At 36.4% G+C, this 14,128-nt stretch overlaps 1 protein-coding gene across 1 annotated transcript in view; it reads left to right on the forward strand.

The window, feature by feature from the left end:
* Positions 1-14,128, forward strand: part of NPEPL1 (aminopeptidase like 1) — a 47,781-nt gene that overhangs the window by 3,471 nt on the left and 30,182 nt on the right. Inside the window, exons 2-4 of the mRNA XM_053704886.1 lie at positions 4,772-4,957; positions 6,734-6,904; positions 6,977-7,066. Of these exons, the coding sequence (XP_053560861.1) occupies positions 4,772-4,957; positions 6,734-6,904; positions 6,977-7,066 (447 nt within the window). The remainder of the gene's footprint in view (positions 1-4,771; positions 4,958-6,733; positions 6,905-6,976; positions 7,067-14,128) is intronic.

Genomic DNA, 14,128 nt, shown 5'->3' on the forward strand with positions numbered 1-14,128 from the left:
CTGGTGTGTTCAACTAGCTCCCAGTAGTGCATTGCTGCTCCTTTAAAGGGACAGTAAAGTCAAAACTAAACTTTCATGATTCAGATAGGGCATGCAATTTTAAATAACTTTCCAATTTACTTTTATCATCAAATTTGCTTTGTTCCCTTGGTGGTATTTTTGAAAAGCTAAACCTAGCTAGACTCAAAATGATTTCTAAACAGTTGAAAACCGTCTCCTAGCTCAGAGCATTTTGAACGTTTTTCACAGTTAGACTGTGCTAGTTCACATGTGTCATATAGATAACATTGTGCTCACTCCTGTGAAGTTATTTAGGAGTCTTCACTGATTGACTACACTGCATGTCTGTCAAAGGCACTTAGATAAGGAGGCTGTCTGCAAAGGCATAGATACAAGGTAATCACAGAGGTAAAAAAGTATATTAATATAACTGTGTTGGTTTTGCAAAAACGGTGAATGGGTAATAAACGGATTATCTATCTTTTTAAATAAGAACATTTTTGGTGTAGACTGTCCCTTTAACAAAGGATACCAAGAGAAATGTAATAATAAATGTAAATTGGAAAGTTGTTTAAAATTGTATACTCTATCTGAATCATGAAATAAAAAATGAAGTTTCCGTCTGGATAAAATTACTTTTATAAAGGGTGAAGACGTGTACAAAATGCAGCTAAAACATGAAATACTCAGGATTTGTCACAACCTGCAAGGCAGTCCTTCAATGTGTGTATATATATGTATGTATGTATGTATATGTATATATATATATATATATATATATATATATATATATATATATATATATATATATATATATTTCTGATAAAGGAATTTCTATGCCATGTTTTTGAGTGACACTGCAGGCAACTATTTCAACCACTATTCTTCATTCAAGTACTGTAGATTAATTGCTATTGTTTGACTTTTGCCCCTCTAAGTCTCATGCCTTTGTTAGACTTTAATCCGTGTCCCTGTTTGGCACTGAGATGTGCAACTTTCTGTTTTATCATAGTCATTATCAGCATCTGTTCGTTTGTAAGCTAGAGTCTTTCTGCTTGAAGTGCACTTTGACTAAGGTGCATCTAATATTGACTGCTCAAGGTCAAGGCTAAATTCCTTTTTTTTTTTTGTTTTTTGTTTTTGTCACAGCCCCTTGTTTTAGAATACATCCATTTAGCACATTGTAATATTTTTGGGCTTTATAAATAAAAGAACAAATAATAATAAATGTTTATTATAACTTCATAAGCCAGGACTTGACATAATCAGCAAAAATCTAGGAAAGATAAAATGTTCAATTTTAATGAGTAATTTATTGAGTTTATGTGCAAAGCAAGATGAGAACACCTGCGCTACTGAACTGCAAAAATATCCCCAACTAATTTAATGTACAGATAATCGCTACAAAAATCAATAATACAAAGATAGTAATATATAATAGACTATCACACAACCTGATAGATCAGTGTAATATAAATATCTTCAGTAAACAAACCCTGAAAACATATTGTGGTATTAGGGCTCGTGCTGCTTATAATATGATGCAGTGTAACACGTCTCTAGTAAAAGATAACAATGTGATGGTAATCTAGTTGATACAGTTCTGTACGAGATCCACCTGCACCATATTCCAAGTGCAGACAATACACAAAAGGTTTAGCTGATCAGTTTACCAGATTTTACCCCAATCTCATGAGGTAAGTTGAATGCTCAGTATGGAGAGAGGGATAAGGCACCACCCTTCAATCTGTCAGGAAACCCTCACCACAGCACCAGCCAGTAATCCCCCTTGTCAGTGGGTGATCTCAGGAGGAGAGTGTCATGGAAGAAACACAAATTGCATAGTGTAATACCGTTAGATCATAGGCAAATTTATTGTGAAATTTAAAAAGGCAAAGTCGCATTTTAAAACCTCAATCAATAATGAGGTAAGTAAAATACAAATATCTCCAAACACAGCTACAGGACAGCAAACGGCAGATCTATTAGAACCCCAGCTGAACGCTGTGAAGTGTGGAGGCGTAGTTCAATAAAAAAAGCTGAAATCGCTTATTTAAAAAAACATCTAGATTGATTTAAGCAGTAAACAGCCGGTTCCTGGAAACAAACAAGACCATTCGACATCAACCTTACGCGTTTCAAAGTATTTAGGTTTACTTTTTCATCAGAGGTAGTAGGCTGAACTGTTCCCCAGCTGATGCCATGAACTGTTAGGCCTCCAAAACCTTCCCTTTAATTTATATGACCAAGTCTGGAAGGTTTTTTTTTTTTTTTTTTAACATCCACATAGAACATAAACAATTATACACGTAGTCTGCATCTTAGTAAATTGAACCCCATATGAATTGTATGGATAGCTTACAAAAGAGTACAGTAATTGAAGTTTTAAATGCAGTGATTGCAAAAGCCTGAAAAGGCTTATTTTTAAAATGCTTTTAATACAACTATTTTTGAAGCCACAGAAACCCTACCTATTGCAAAACTATTTCATTCTCTTTTCTCCGGCACTTTCAACTGCGCCCACCCTACCCTGCCATGTGCAAGCTCCTGTAACCATCATTTTTGGCTTTGGAATGGCTGTAAACGTACACACAGCCAGTCAAGAGCCAATAAGGGACTAAATTATGGAATTCTGCATTGGAGGGAAATGGAAATCTCCAGAGGCAGCACAGCTGTCAGCAATTTCAGATGGAGCAATCAACATATTTTACCAAAACATATTTAGTATTTTATGTGTTTGAATACTTTTTAATCTTTTAATTTTTTTTACATACGTGTTCTGTTATTTGACAGTGACACAATAAACATCCTCATTATAGTGGACAAATGTCATGCTGTAATGAAGTAGAGCATGCAGTTTTAACAATAGGAACCCTGTAATGCTATGTATTTCACCTCTGAAAAATGGGTTAAACACATAGTTAAAATATCACTCAGGAGCAACAGAGTACTGCTGGTCCAGAGCTGTAATAGTCACTCAGTCAGCAGAAGTTATAGCACATCTGGGTTTTGCCACTGCTGTCTGAGTCAGCAGCTATGTCCACTCAGGACCATTTTTTTCTTTTTTTGTTACTCACAAATTGTATTTTAACTGTGTGTTTAACCTCTACTCGGGGTAAACACATAGCATTACAGAGTCGTTAGTCTTTGAATTACATGTTCTAATTCATTACAGCATGTCAATTTTTCAACTATAATGGCCCTTTTAAAGTTGAAAATAAATTGTTCAACAGAATATTGTTTATTTTTTTTTATTAAAAAAAAAAAAAGTCTGTATGAACTTTTTTTTTGGTCATGCCTGGAAATGAGCTTGTATAATTTTACCTTTACCTCTGGCGCAGCATGCATACACCTGAAAACAGCAATCTGTCATTCTCTGTTCCTAACGCAAGAAGACCTTGCTTTATATTCTGGCATTGTTGTTCACTGGACGTTTCTTTAGCAAAGATTAAAATAAATATTTAAACAAACTGCATATTTGCAAATCACACACATGGAGAGACAGTTAGTTTTTTTGTTATGCATGCTATTTTTTTGACTATTTTTCACTTATGACCTTTATTGCTTGAACTTTGTTTCCCGTCTCTACCTTAGCTGCTTAACTTGCAATGTGACCCATTTTAAAGGGTACTTGATTATTTTTATTTTATTGTTTAAAAAGAGCGCCTTAACTACCCAGCTTTGCATAACCAACATTGTTATATTGTACTAAATGTAGCCACCAATCGGCAAGCGCTTCCCAGGTGCTGAACCAAAAATGGGCCTGCTCATAACCTTACATTCTTGCTTGTTCAAATAAAGATAGCAAGAGAACGACAAAAAAATGATAAAAGGAGTAAATTAGAAAGCTGCTTAAAATTGCATGTTATATCTGAATCATGAAAGAAAAAAAATGGGGTTTAGTATCACTTTAAGACAAATTGAATTTGCATTGGTTTTGTGCGACCGCACCTACTGTGCCAGTGCTGATACCACTGTGCAGAAAATCCTAAGCAGCAAATTATCCAGGGACCAGGTATTTATTTCTAGTCACCATGGTAATCTGTTGCCCAGTATTTGCCAACTCCTAATGTACATGGATACATTTTTCTCCAAGTTTTAATTAGGTTTATAACGGTTTTGAAAGCATTTTTCATGCAAATTTTTTTTTGTAATTGCCAGTGTTTTTTTAATGTTTGAATAAAACATTGGCGCCTATTGCCTCTTTACATTACCACTCAGTTTGTTGGAAGTGTGCTTGCTTGTTTTTATATATTTTTTTTCTTGTTTATCATTATTTACTATTGGTTCAGTTTCTGTGCTATGCTAGGTTCTGGGAACTGTGGCCTTTAACATCCACACCCCCTTTTATCATATTTGCATCCAGAATTCAGGGGTGTATGAAAAGGTCTAGAGACAATCAGATCACTGATTTGTAATAAAATAAATAAATTATTTGGATAGAATTGGAGTCTGAAGGTATTAAAACTGCCCTCGATTCCTCCTGCCCTTTGTACAGGCCAAAATACCCAGTTGTTTACTTTAGTCATTATTATCATTAACATAAGCACACAATCATTTCTGTATAAGGCTACGCTATGTCTGTGTTTAGGTTTTAACCTCCATCGTATTGCTAAGCACAGCACATAGGTTCAGGTGTTTCATTGTATGGTATAAGGGAATGTGTGTTTTAACATTTCTTGCAAAACCGATTGTCTCCTCCTCAAAATTAGGCTGACAGAGAAGGGTCGTGATTAAGAAAGAACCTAACATGATCAATTTGCTTTTTCAGGTTTGGAAAACAGCACTAAGCACGCTGAGTCCAAATCCCACAGACAACTGTCCCCTTTACCTAAACTTTGCCACTGTCGCAGCTCTGCCTTCACGTGTGAGTCGACATAACAGCCCCTCTGCTGCGCATTTCATCACCCGGTTGATCCGAAACTGCCTCCCAGGAGGAGCAAAGAGATGTTTACTTGTAAGTTATCAACACAATACGCACATCCACATGAATCATTATTGTATTTATTTTTCACCAGGCTGAAAACAGCCACAATACGTTTGCGTTCTGTCTACTGCTGTTGTATTAAATAAAATAGAAGATGACTAATTATTCCAGTTCTGAGATCCAATCAAAACAGCAGCAGTGAGCACATGAAAGGGTCTCTAAAAAGAAAATAAATGCTAGATGATATGATATATTAAAAGCAAAAAAATAACCTGAGCAAAATGGTAGATGCATTAAAAAATAAAATATATATATATATATATATATATATATATATATATATATATATATATATATATATTGAAAACATGTACACATTTAATTTCTGTAAATAGGTGTCGCCATTTTAAAAGCTAGGTTTCCCTTATGTAATCTATTCTTCTGAGGGCAGGTATCATGTTATAATACTTATTTAACAGTATTTGAAGTCCATTTAACAATCCTATATTCCATATAGAGATTATTTGTCCCTAATTTTCCTCAGCAGAAGTGATTAGATAAGAGAAACCCTAGGTTTCAACAAGGTGGCATCTGTTACTTTTATAGAATCTTGTGAATTAGAAAACCCATAATTTTCATAGTTTCATGTAAACTGGATTCTTTCAAATGATGCAAAACGGTAGATTCAAGAATCTCCATTTGAAAGTTTTAATCTAATCAGAACACATGTATTGTACACAAGTTAGTAACTTATTCTGCATGGATATAGGTGTTTACAAGGGATTGGAAAATGATCATGATTCCATGCATAAATAATCAAACCGTTAATGTATTAGCAGTTTGTGTGTGTGTGTGTGTATATGTATGTATAACAAATAAAAACGTAGTGATATTCCAATTGCAGCCAAAGCATATTTGAAATAGCATGTTGAATGTAACAGCCGTCGATAACATCCCGATTATAGGCCGCATCTAATTTAAAGATTTAAGTTAGGGGAAAATAAATGTGTGGCCTATACTCAGGACAATACGAAATAGATCAATCTCAGTGTTCTCCACAGAATTTATTTCCAGCCGGGTAGCATTGTGAAGTAGCTGGGTGGGGGCAGTGTAATATTTTCTAATATTATGTAATTTTCTGCTATCCAAAGCACAAATTAATTGATTAATTTTATCACAGTGCTCACCAAATCTGTTAGGAGCCAGACATACTTTTAGGATCCAGACAGTAATATTTGTATATAGAGATATGGAGATTAAACCAAAAACTTAGGAGCCAAGGTTAGACTTCTATGAGCAAGTGGCTCCCTGGCTCCTGGGTTTGTCGAGCCCTAATTTGACATAAACATTACATTTTTCTTAAAGGGACACTGAACCCAAATTTTTTCTTTCGTAATTCAGATAGAGCATGTAATTTTAAGCAACTTTCTCATTTACTCCTATTATCAATTTTCTTCGTTCTCTTGCTATCTTTATTTGAAAAAGAAGGCATTTAAGCTTTTTTTATTGGTGGATGAATTTATCCACCAATCAACAAGGACAACCCAGGTTGTTCACCAAAAATGGGCCGACATCTAAACTTACATTCTTGCATTTCAAATAAAGATACCAAGAGAATGAAGAAAATTTGATAATGGGAGTAAATTAGAAAGTTGCTTAATATTTCATGCTCTATCTGAATCGCGAAAGAAAAATTTTGGGTTCAGTGTCCCTTTAACTTTCATTTTGTTATCTTTTTTTTTTATTTTTTGTTTCAATGTGATGCTAAAGAGTTGTGGTTAGTACGGTTCTTTCTCTCTCTGGTAGATGGTTTGTGAGCGATCTGAGGTTTTTGCCAGTGCTTGTGCCATAGCTCGGGCCTTTCCGTTATTCACTCGCAGATCCAGTGCATCCAGACGCTCTGAAAAGAAATGCATCACTGTAGAATTTCTTCTTATTGGGCAGAACAACGGACCATTGGAAGTTACCACCCTGAAGGTAAAGCGATAACAATGTACTCTCCATTCTCTTCCGAAATAGTCTGTTAATGTTTGTTATAATTCCTGCTAGTGCCTGGAGAGCGCCACCGAGGGGGTGAGGCTGGCAGCACGCATTGTGGATACACCATGCAACGAGATGAACACTGACCACTTTATTGAGGTGAGTCATTGCTGGAAGGTATCCAATTTGTGATATATACAAAAAACAGCAATTTTTATTACAAATTCAATCATTCACATTTTTTCGGAAAGGTGTAAAACTAAATCTTGTTAATAAAAGGTATTCTTTTAAAGGTTACATTTACCTGTAAGTAGGGTTGCACCAATACCATTTTTTTAAGACCAAGTACAAGTACCGATACTTTTTTTTAAAATACTCACCGATACCAATTACCGATACTTTTTTTAATGTCATGACAGTTTACCAAGCACAATACAGAATGATTTAAGATCGCTTCTTTATAGTTATGAACTGTATCTAAAAAGACATTTTGAAATAATAAAACAGTTTTATGTGCTTGTTGTCACAAAGTTCACAGAACATGTTTATAAATAAAATTATTACAATAACATATATAAATAATAACAACAATAAATAACAGCTGCAGCAGCTGGGGCTGGAAAGCTACAATTTAAAGGGGCGATTACTGGATGCAATTGGGTTGTAGGGTGCCTATATAACTGATAAATCTGACATTTGTATTTAATACAAAGTAATATAATTTAATTCTGACAATAATATTGGGGAAGGAGTACCCAGTAATCCCCTTTGAGAAAAATGGGGCATTCGTATTCTACTGACTCAACAGAAAATAGGGCTGGTCTTCATATTTTTCCAGGGCTGCTTTTTATTCCCAGTCAAGCCCTGACTAAGGGTGTTCCTCAGAGTACAGTATGTTTTGAGCATAATTGTGCAAGATGAGAGGCCTCCAGCTGTAAAGTAGCAGCTATTAAAGCACTGCTCTGACGTAAAATAATACAAATAACAGCAATTTGTATTGGCAGAACAGAAGTGAACAATTTTTAGTTAAGTCTCCACTCCAGCTTAAACTGAAATGGGAACATACAGTTTGAAAAACGCCACAAGATGGCATATGGGTAGGAATTGGAGGTATCGGTTTAAGTATCGGTGCATTTGCATGAGTACAAGTACTTATGCAAATACTTGGTATCGGCACCGATACCGATACTAGTACTAGTATCGGTATTGGTGCAACCCTACCTGTAAGTATCTGTGCACAATGCTGCAATGTAATTTTTTGTAGTGTGTTTTTTTAGAACACTTTAATACCTTGGTTCATTATTGTCTCAGTTACAAACTTGATTGTTTGATAGTAACAGAATTCCAGGTTCATGACTCCCTACAAATTGCCATTATGCTTGGTAGGGTAATCAGGAGTCACTTTATTTTTTTATTTTTTTTCTTTGTAACAAAGATGCTCCTTATTCATAAAATTCCTGGCCCAATATATTGTTTGTTTCAATGAGACATTAAATAACTTAAAGCAACGTGAAACACACAATTTTTCAGATAGTGCACGTAATTTTAAACAACTCTCTAATTTACTTGTTTCAGCAGATTTTCTTTGTTCTTTTGGTATTGTTTTTGGAAAAGTAGGAACATAAGCTCAGCACGTGTCTGCAGCACTATATGGCAGCAGTTTTGCAATAATGTTATACATGTCAAGAGCACTAGATGGCAGCACTATTTCCTGTCATATAGAATAATCAACAAATGCATGATAAAAAGACAATACAATAGCACATAGCCTGAACTTCAAATGAGTAGATTGTTTTTGCTGACAATTTTCTAAGTTATGTCTATTTACACTTCTTTGTCACATGACCGCCATCAGCCAATCACAAATGCATATATGTATATTCTGTGAACTCTTGCACATGCTCAGTAGGAGCTGGTGACTTAAGTCTAAATATAAAGACTGTGCACATTTTGTTAATGGAAATAAATTGAAAAGTTGTTAAAAATTCAGTGCTCTATCTTAATTATGAAAGTTTAATTTTGATTTGAATGTCCCTTTTAACTTCTGCCTCCCTTTTATATATGCAAAATAAACATACAATTATTATAGCTTGTTTTAACAGCACCTAATAAATAGGAGCTGTATGTGATTTATATAAATGGTAAGTAAATAGGAAAAAGGACCCCAGCAGATGCAGAGACTTGAAAGGGATTTAAAACTTAACTTTTATTGTAATCCAGCGTATAAAAAGGTATAATGTAGAAAAACCATGGGGCTAAGTTACCAGCCGACCTGCCCCCTTCTCAATCCTAGGCGTTTCATGCCTATTATGGCACTTTGTCAGGCAATAATCATACACGTATTTAAATACACAAACTTGTCCCCTAAAACAACATGGAAACTTAGTAATTCTGCTGGTTCAAATGAATTACCTTATCTTGTGACCTTTTAATAAACACTGATGCCATCTTTAAAGATAGATTAAAATGTGTGTGTGTGTGTGTATATGTATGTATATATATATATATATATATATATATATATATATATATATATATATATATATATATATATATATATATATATATATATATACATACACACTAATATATATATATATATATATATATATATATATATATATATATATATATATATATATACACATACACACTATATATATATATATATATATATATATATATATATATATATATATATATACACATACACACTATATATATATATATATACACATACACACAAAATATATATATATATATATATATATATATATATATACACATACACACAATATATATATATATATATATATATATATATATATATATATATATATATATATATATATATATATATACACACACATACACATTATATATATATATATATATATATATACACACATATATATATATATATATACACACAATATATATATATATATATATATATATATATATATATATATATATATACACATACACACAATATATATATATATATATATATATATATATACACATATACACACTATATATATATATATATATACACATATACACACTATATATATATATATATATATATATATATATATATATATATATATATATATATATATATACACACACATACACACTATATATATATATATATATATATATATATATATATACACATACACAATATATATATATTTCTCCAACATAGGTGTGTCCGGTCCACGGCGTCATCCTTACTTGTGGGATATTCTCTTCCCCAACAGGAAATGGCAAAGAGCCCAGCAAAGCTGGTCACATGATCCCTCCTAGGCTCCGCCTACCCCAGTCATTCTCTTTGCCGTTGTACAGGCAACATCTCCACGGAGATGGCTTAGAGTTTTTTAGTGTTTAACTGTAGTTTTTCATTATTCAATCAAGAGTTTGTTATTTTCAAATAGTGCTGGTACGTACTATTTACTCAGAAACAGAAAAGAGATGAAGAATTCTGTTTGTATGAGGAAAATGATTTTAGCAACCGTAACTAAAATCCATGGCTGTTCCACACAGGACTGTTGAGAGCAATTAACTTCAGTTGGGGGAACAGTGTGCAGTCTCTTACTGCTTGAGGTATGACACATTCTAACAAGACGATGTAATGCTGGAAGCTGTCATTTTCCCTATGGGATCCGGTAAGCCATGTTTATTACGATTGTAAATAAGGGCTTCACAAGGGCTTATTTAAACTGTAGACTTTTTCTGGGCTAAATCGATTGATTATTAACACATATTTAGCCTTGAGGAATCATTTTTTATGGGTATTTTGATATAATAATATCGGCAGGCACTGTTTTAGACACCTTATTCTTTAGGGGCTTTCCCAAAGCATAGGCAGAGTCTCATTTTCGCGCCGGTGTTGCGCACTTGTTTTTGAGAGGCATGGCATGCAGTCGCATGTGAGAGGAGCTCTGATACTTATAAAAGACTTCTGAAGGCGTCATTTGGTATCGTATTCCCCTTTGGGTTTGGTTGGGTCTCAGCAAAGCAGATACCAGGGACTGTAAAGGGGTTTAAAGCTTAAAACGGCTCCGGTTCCGTTATTTTAAGGGTTAAAGCTTCCAAAATTGTTGTGCAATATTTTCAAAGCTTTAAGACGCTGTGGTGAAAATTTGGTGAATTTTGAACAATTCCTTCATGTTTTTTCGCAATTGCAGTAATAAAGTGTGTTCAGTTTAAAATTTAAAGTGACAGTAACGGTTTTATTTTAAAACGTTTTTTGTACTTTCTGTTCAAGTTTATGCCTGTTTAACATGTCTGAACTACCAGATAGACTGTGTTCTGAATGTGGGGAAGCCAGAATTCCTATTCATTTAAATAAATGTGATTTATGTGATAATGACAATGATGCCCAAGATGATTCCTCAAGTGAGGGGCGTAAGCATGGTACTGCATCATTCCCTCCTTCGTCTACACGAGTCTTGCCCACTCAGGAGGCCCCTAGTACATCTAGCGCGCCAATACTCCTTACTATGCAACAATTAACGGCTGTAATGGATAATTCTGTCAAAAACATTTTAGCCAAAATGAACCCTTGTCAGCGTAAGCGTGGCTGCTCTGTTTTAGTTACTGAAGAGCATGACGACGCTGATATTAATATCTCTGAAGGGCCCCTAACCCAATCTGAGGGGGCCAGGGAGGTTTTGTCTGAGGGAGAAATTACTGATTTAGGGAACATTTCTCAGCAGGCTGAATCTGATGTGATTACATTTAAATTTAAATTGGAACATCTCCGCATTTTGCTTAAGGAGGTATTATCCACTCTGGATGATTGTGAAAATTTAGTCATCCCAGAGAAACTATGTAAAATGGACAAGTTCCTAGAGGTGCCGGGGCTCCCAGAAGCTTTTCCTATACCCAAGCGGGTGGCGGACATTGTTAATAAAGAATGGGAAAGGCCCGGTATTCCTTTCGTCCCTCCCCCCATATTTAAAAAATTGTTTCCTATGGTCGACCCCAGAAAGGACTTATGGCATTCAGTCCCCAAGGTCGAGGGAGCGGTTTCTACTTTAAACAAACGCACCACTATTCCCATAGAGGATAGTTGTGCTTTCAAAGATCCTATGGATAAAAAATTAGAAGGTTTGCTTAAAAAGATGTTTGTTCAGCAGGGTTACCTTCTACAACCCATTTCATGCATTGTCCCTGTCACTACTGCCGCATATTTCTGGTTTGATGAACTGCTTAAGGTGCTCGATAGTGACTCTCCTCCTTATGAGGAGATTATGGACAGAATCAATGCTCTCAAATTGGCTAATTCTTTCACTCTAGACGCCTCTTTGCAATTGGCTAAGTTAGCGGCTAAGAACTCTGGGTTTGCTATTGTGGCGCGCAGAGCGCTTTGGTTGAAATCTTGGTCGGCTGATGCGTCTTCCAAGAACAAGCTACTAAACATTCCTTTCAAGGGGAAAACGTTGTTTGGTCCTGACTTGAAAGAGATTATCTCTGATATCACTGGGGGTAAGGGCCACGCCCTTCCTCAGGATCGGCCTTTCAAGGCAAAAAATAGACCTAATTTTCGTCCCTTTCGTAAAAACGGACCAGCCCAAGGTGCTACGTCCTCTAAGCAAGAGGGTAATACTTCTCAGGCCAAGCCAGCTTGGAGACCAATGCAAGGCTGGAACAAGGGAAAGCAGGCCAAGAAACCTGCCACTGCTACCAAGACAGCATGAAATATTGGCCCCCGATCCGGGACCGGATCTGGTGGGGGGCAGACTCTCTCTCTTCGCTCAGGCTTGGGCAAGAGATGTTCTGGATCCTTGGGCGCTAGAAATAGTCTCCCAGGGTTATCTTCTGGAATTCAAGGGACTTCCCCCAAGGGGGAGGTTCCACAGGTCGCAGTTGTCTTCAGACCACATAAAAAGACAGGCGTTCTTACATTGTGTAGAAGACCTGTTAAAAATGGGAGTGATTCATCCTGTTCCATTAAGAGAACAGGGGATGGGGTTCTACTCCAATCTGTTCATAGTTCCCAAAAAAGAGGGAACGTTCAGACCAATCCTAGATCTCAAGATCTTAAACAAATTTCTCAAGGTCCCATCGTTCAAGATGGAAACCATCCGAACTATCCTTCCTTCCATCCAGGAAGGTCAATTCATGACCACGGTGGATTTAAAGGATGCGTATCTACATATTCCTATCCACAAGGAACATCATCGGTTCCTAAGGTTTGCATTCCTGGACAAACATTACCAGTTTGTGGCGCTTCCTTTCGGATTAGCCACTGCTCCAAGGATTTTCACAAAGGTACTAGGGTCCCTTCTAGCGGTGCTAAGACCAAGGGGCATTGCAGTAGTACCTTACCTGGACGACATTCTGATTCAAGCGTCGTCCCTTCCTCAAGCAAAGGCTCACACGGACATTGTCCTGGCCTTTCTCAGATCTCACGGCTGGAAAGTGAACGTGGAAAAGAGTTCTCTATCCCCGTCAACAAGGGTTCCCTTCTTGGGAACAATTATAGACTCCTTAGAAATGAGGATCTTTCTAACAGAGGCCAGAAAAACAAAGCTTCTGGACTCTTGTCGGATACTTCATTCCGTTCCTCTTCCTTCCATAGCTCAGTGCATGGAAGTGATCGGGTTGATGGTGGCGGCGATGGACATAGTTCCTTTTGCGCGCATTCATCTAAGACCATTACAACTGTGCATGCTCAGTCAGTGGAATGGGGACTATACAGACTTGTCTCCGAAGATACAAGTAAATCAGAAGACCAGAGACTCACTCCGTTGGTGGCTGTCCCTGGACAATCTGTCTCAAGGGATGATGTTCCACAGACCAGAGTGGGTCATTGTCACGACCGACGCCAGTCTGATAGGCTGGGGCGCGGTCTGGGGATCCCTGAAAGCTCAGGGTCTTTGGTCTCGGGAAGAATCTCTTCTACCGATAAATATTCTGGAACTGAGAGCGATATTCAATGCTCTCCAGGCCTGGCCCCAGCTTGCGAGGACCAGGTTCATACGGTTTCAATCAGACAACATGACGACTGTTGCGTACATCAACCATCAGGGGGGAACAAGGAGTTCCCTAGCGATGGAAGAAGTAACCAAAATAATTCTTTGGGCGGAGTCTCACTCCTGCCATCTGTCTGCTATCCACATCCCAGGAGTGGAAAATTGGGAAGCGGATTTTCTGAGTCGGCAGACATTGCATCCGGGGGAGTGGGAACTCCATCCGGAAATCTTT

Source organism: Bombina bombina, chromosome 1 (assembly GCF_027579735.1).
Source record: "Bombina bombina isolate aBomBom1 chromosome 1, aBomBom1.pri, whole genome shotgun sequence".
Classification (NCBI taxonomy): Eukaryota; Metazoa; Chordata; class Amphibia; order Anura; family Bombinatoridae; genus Bombina; species Bombina bombina.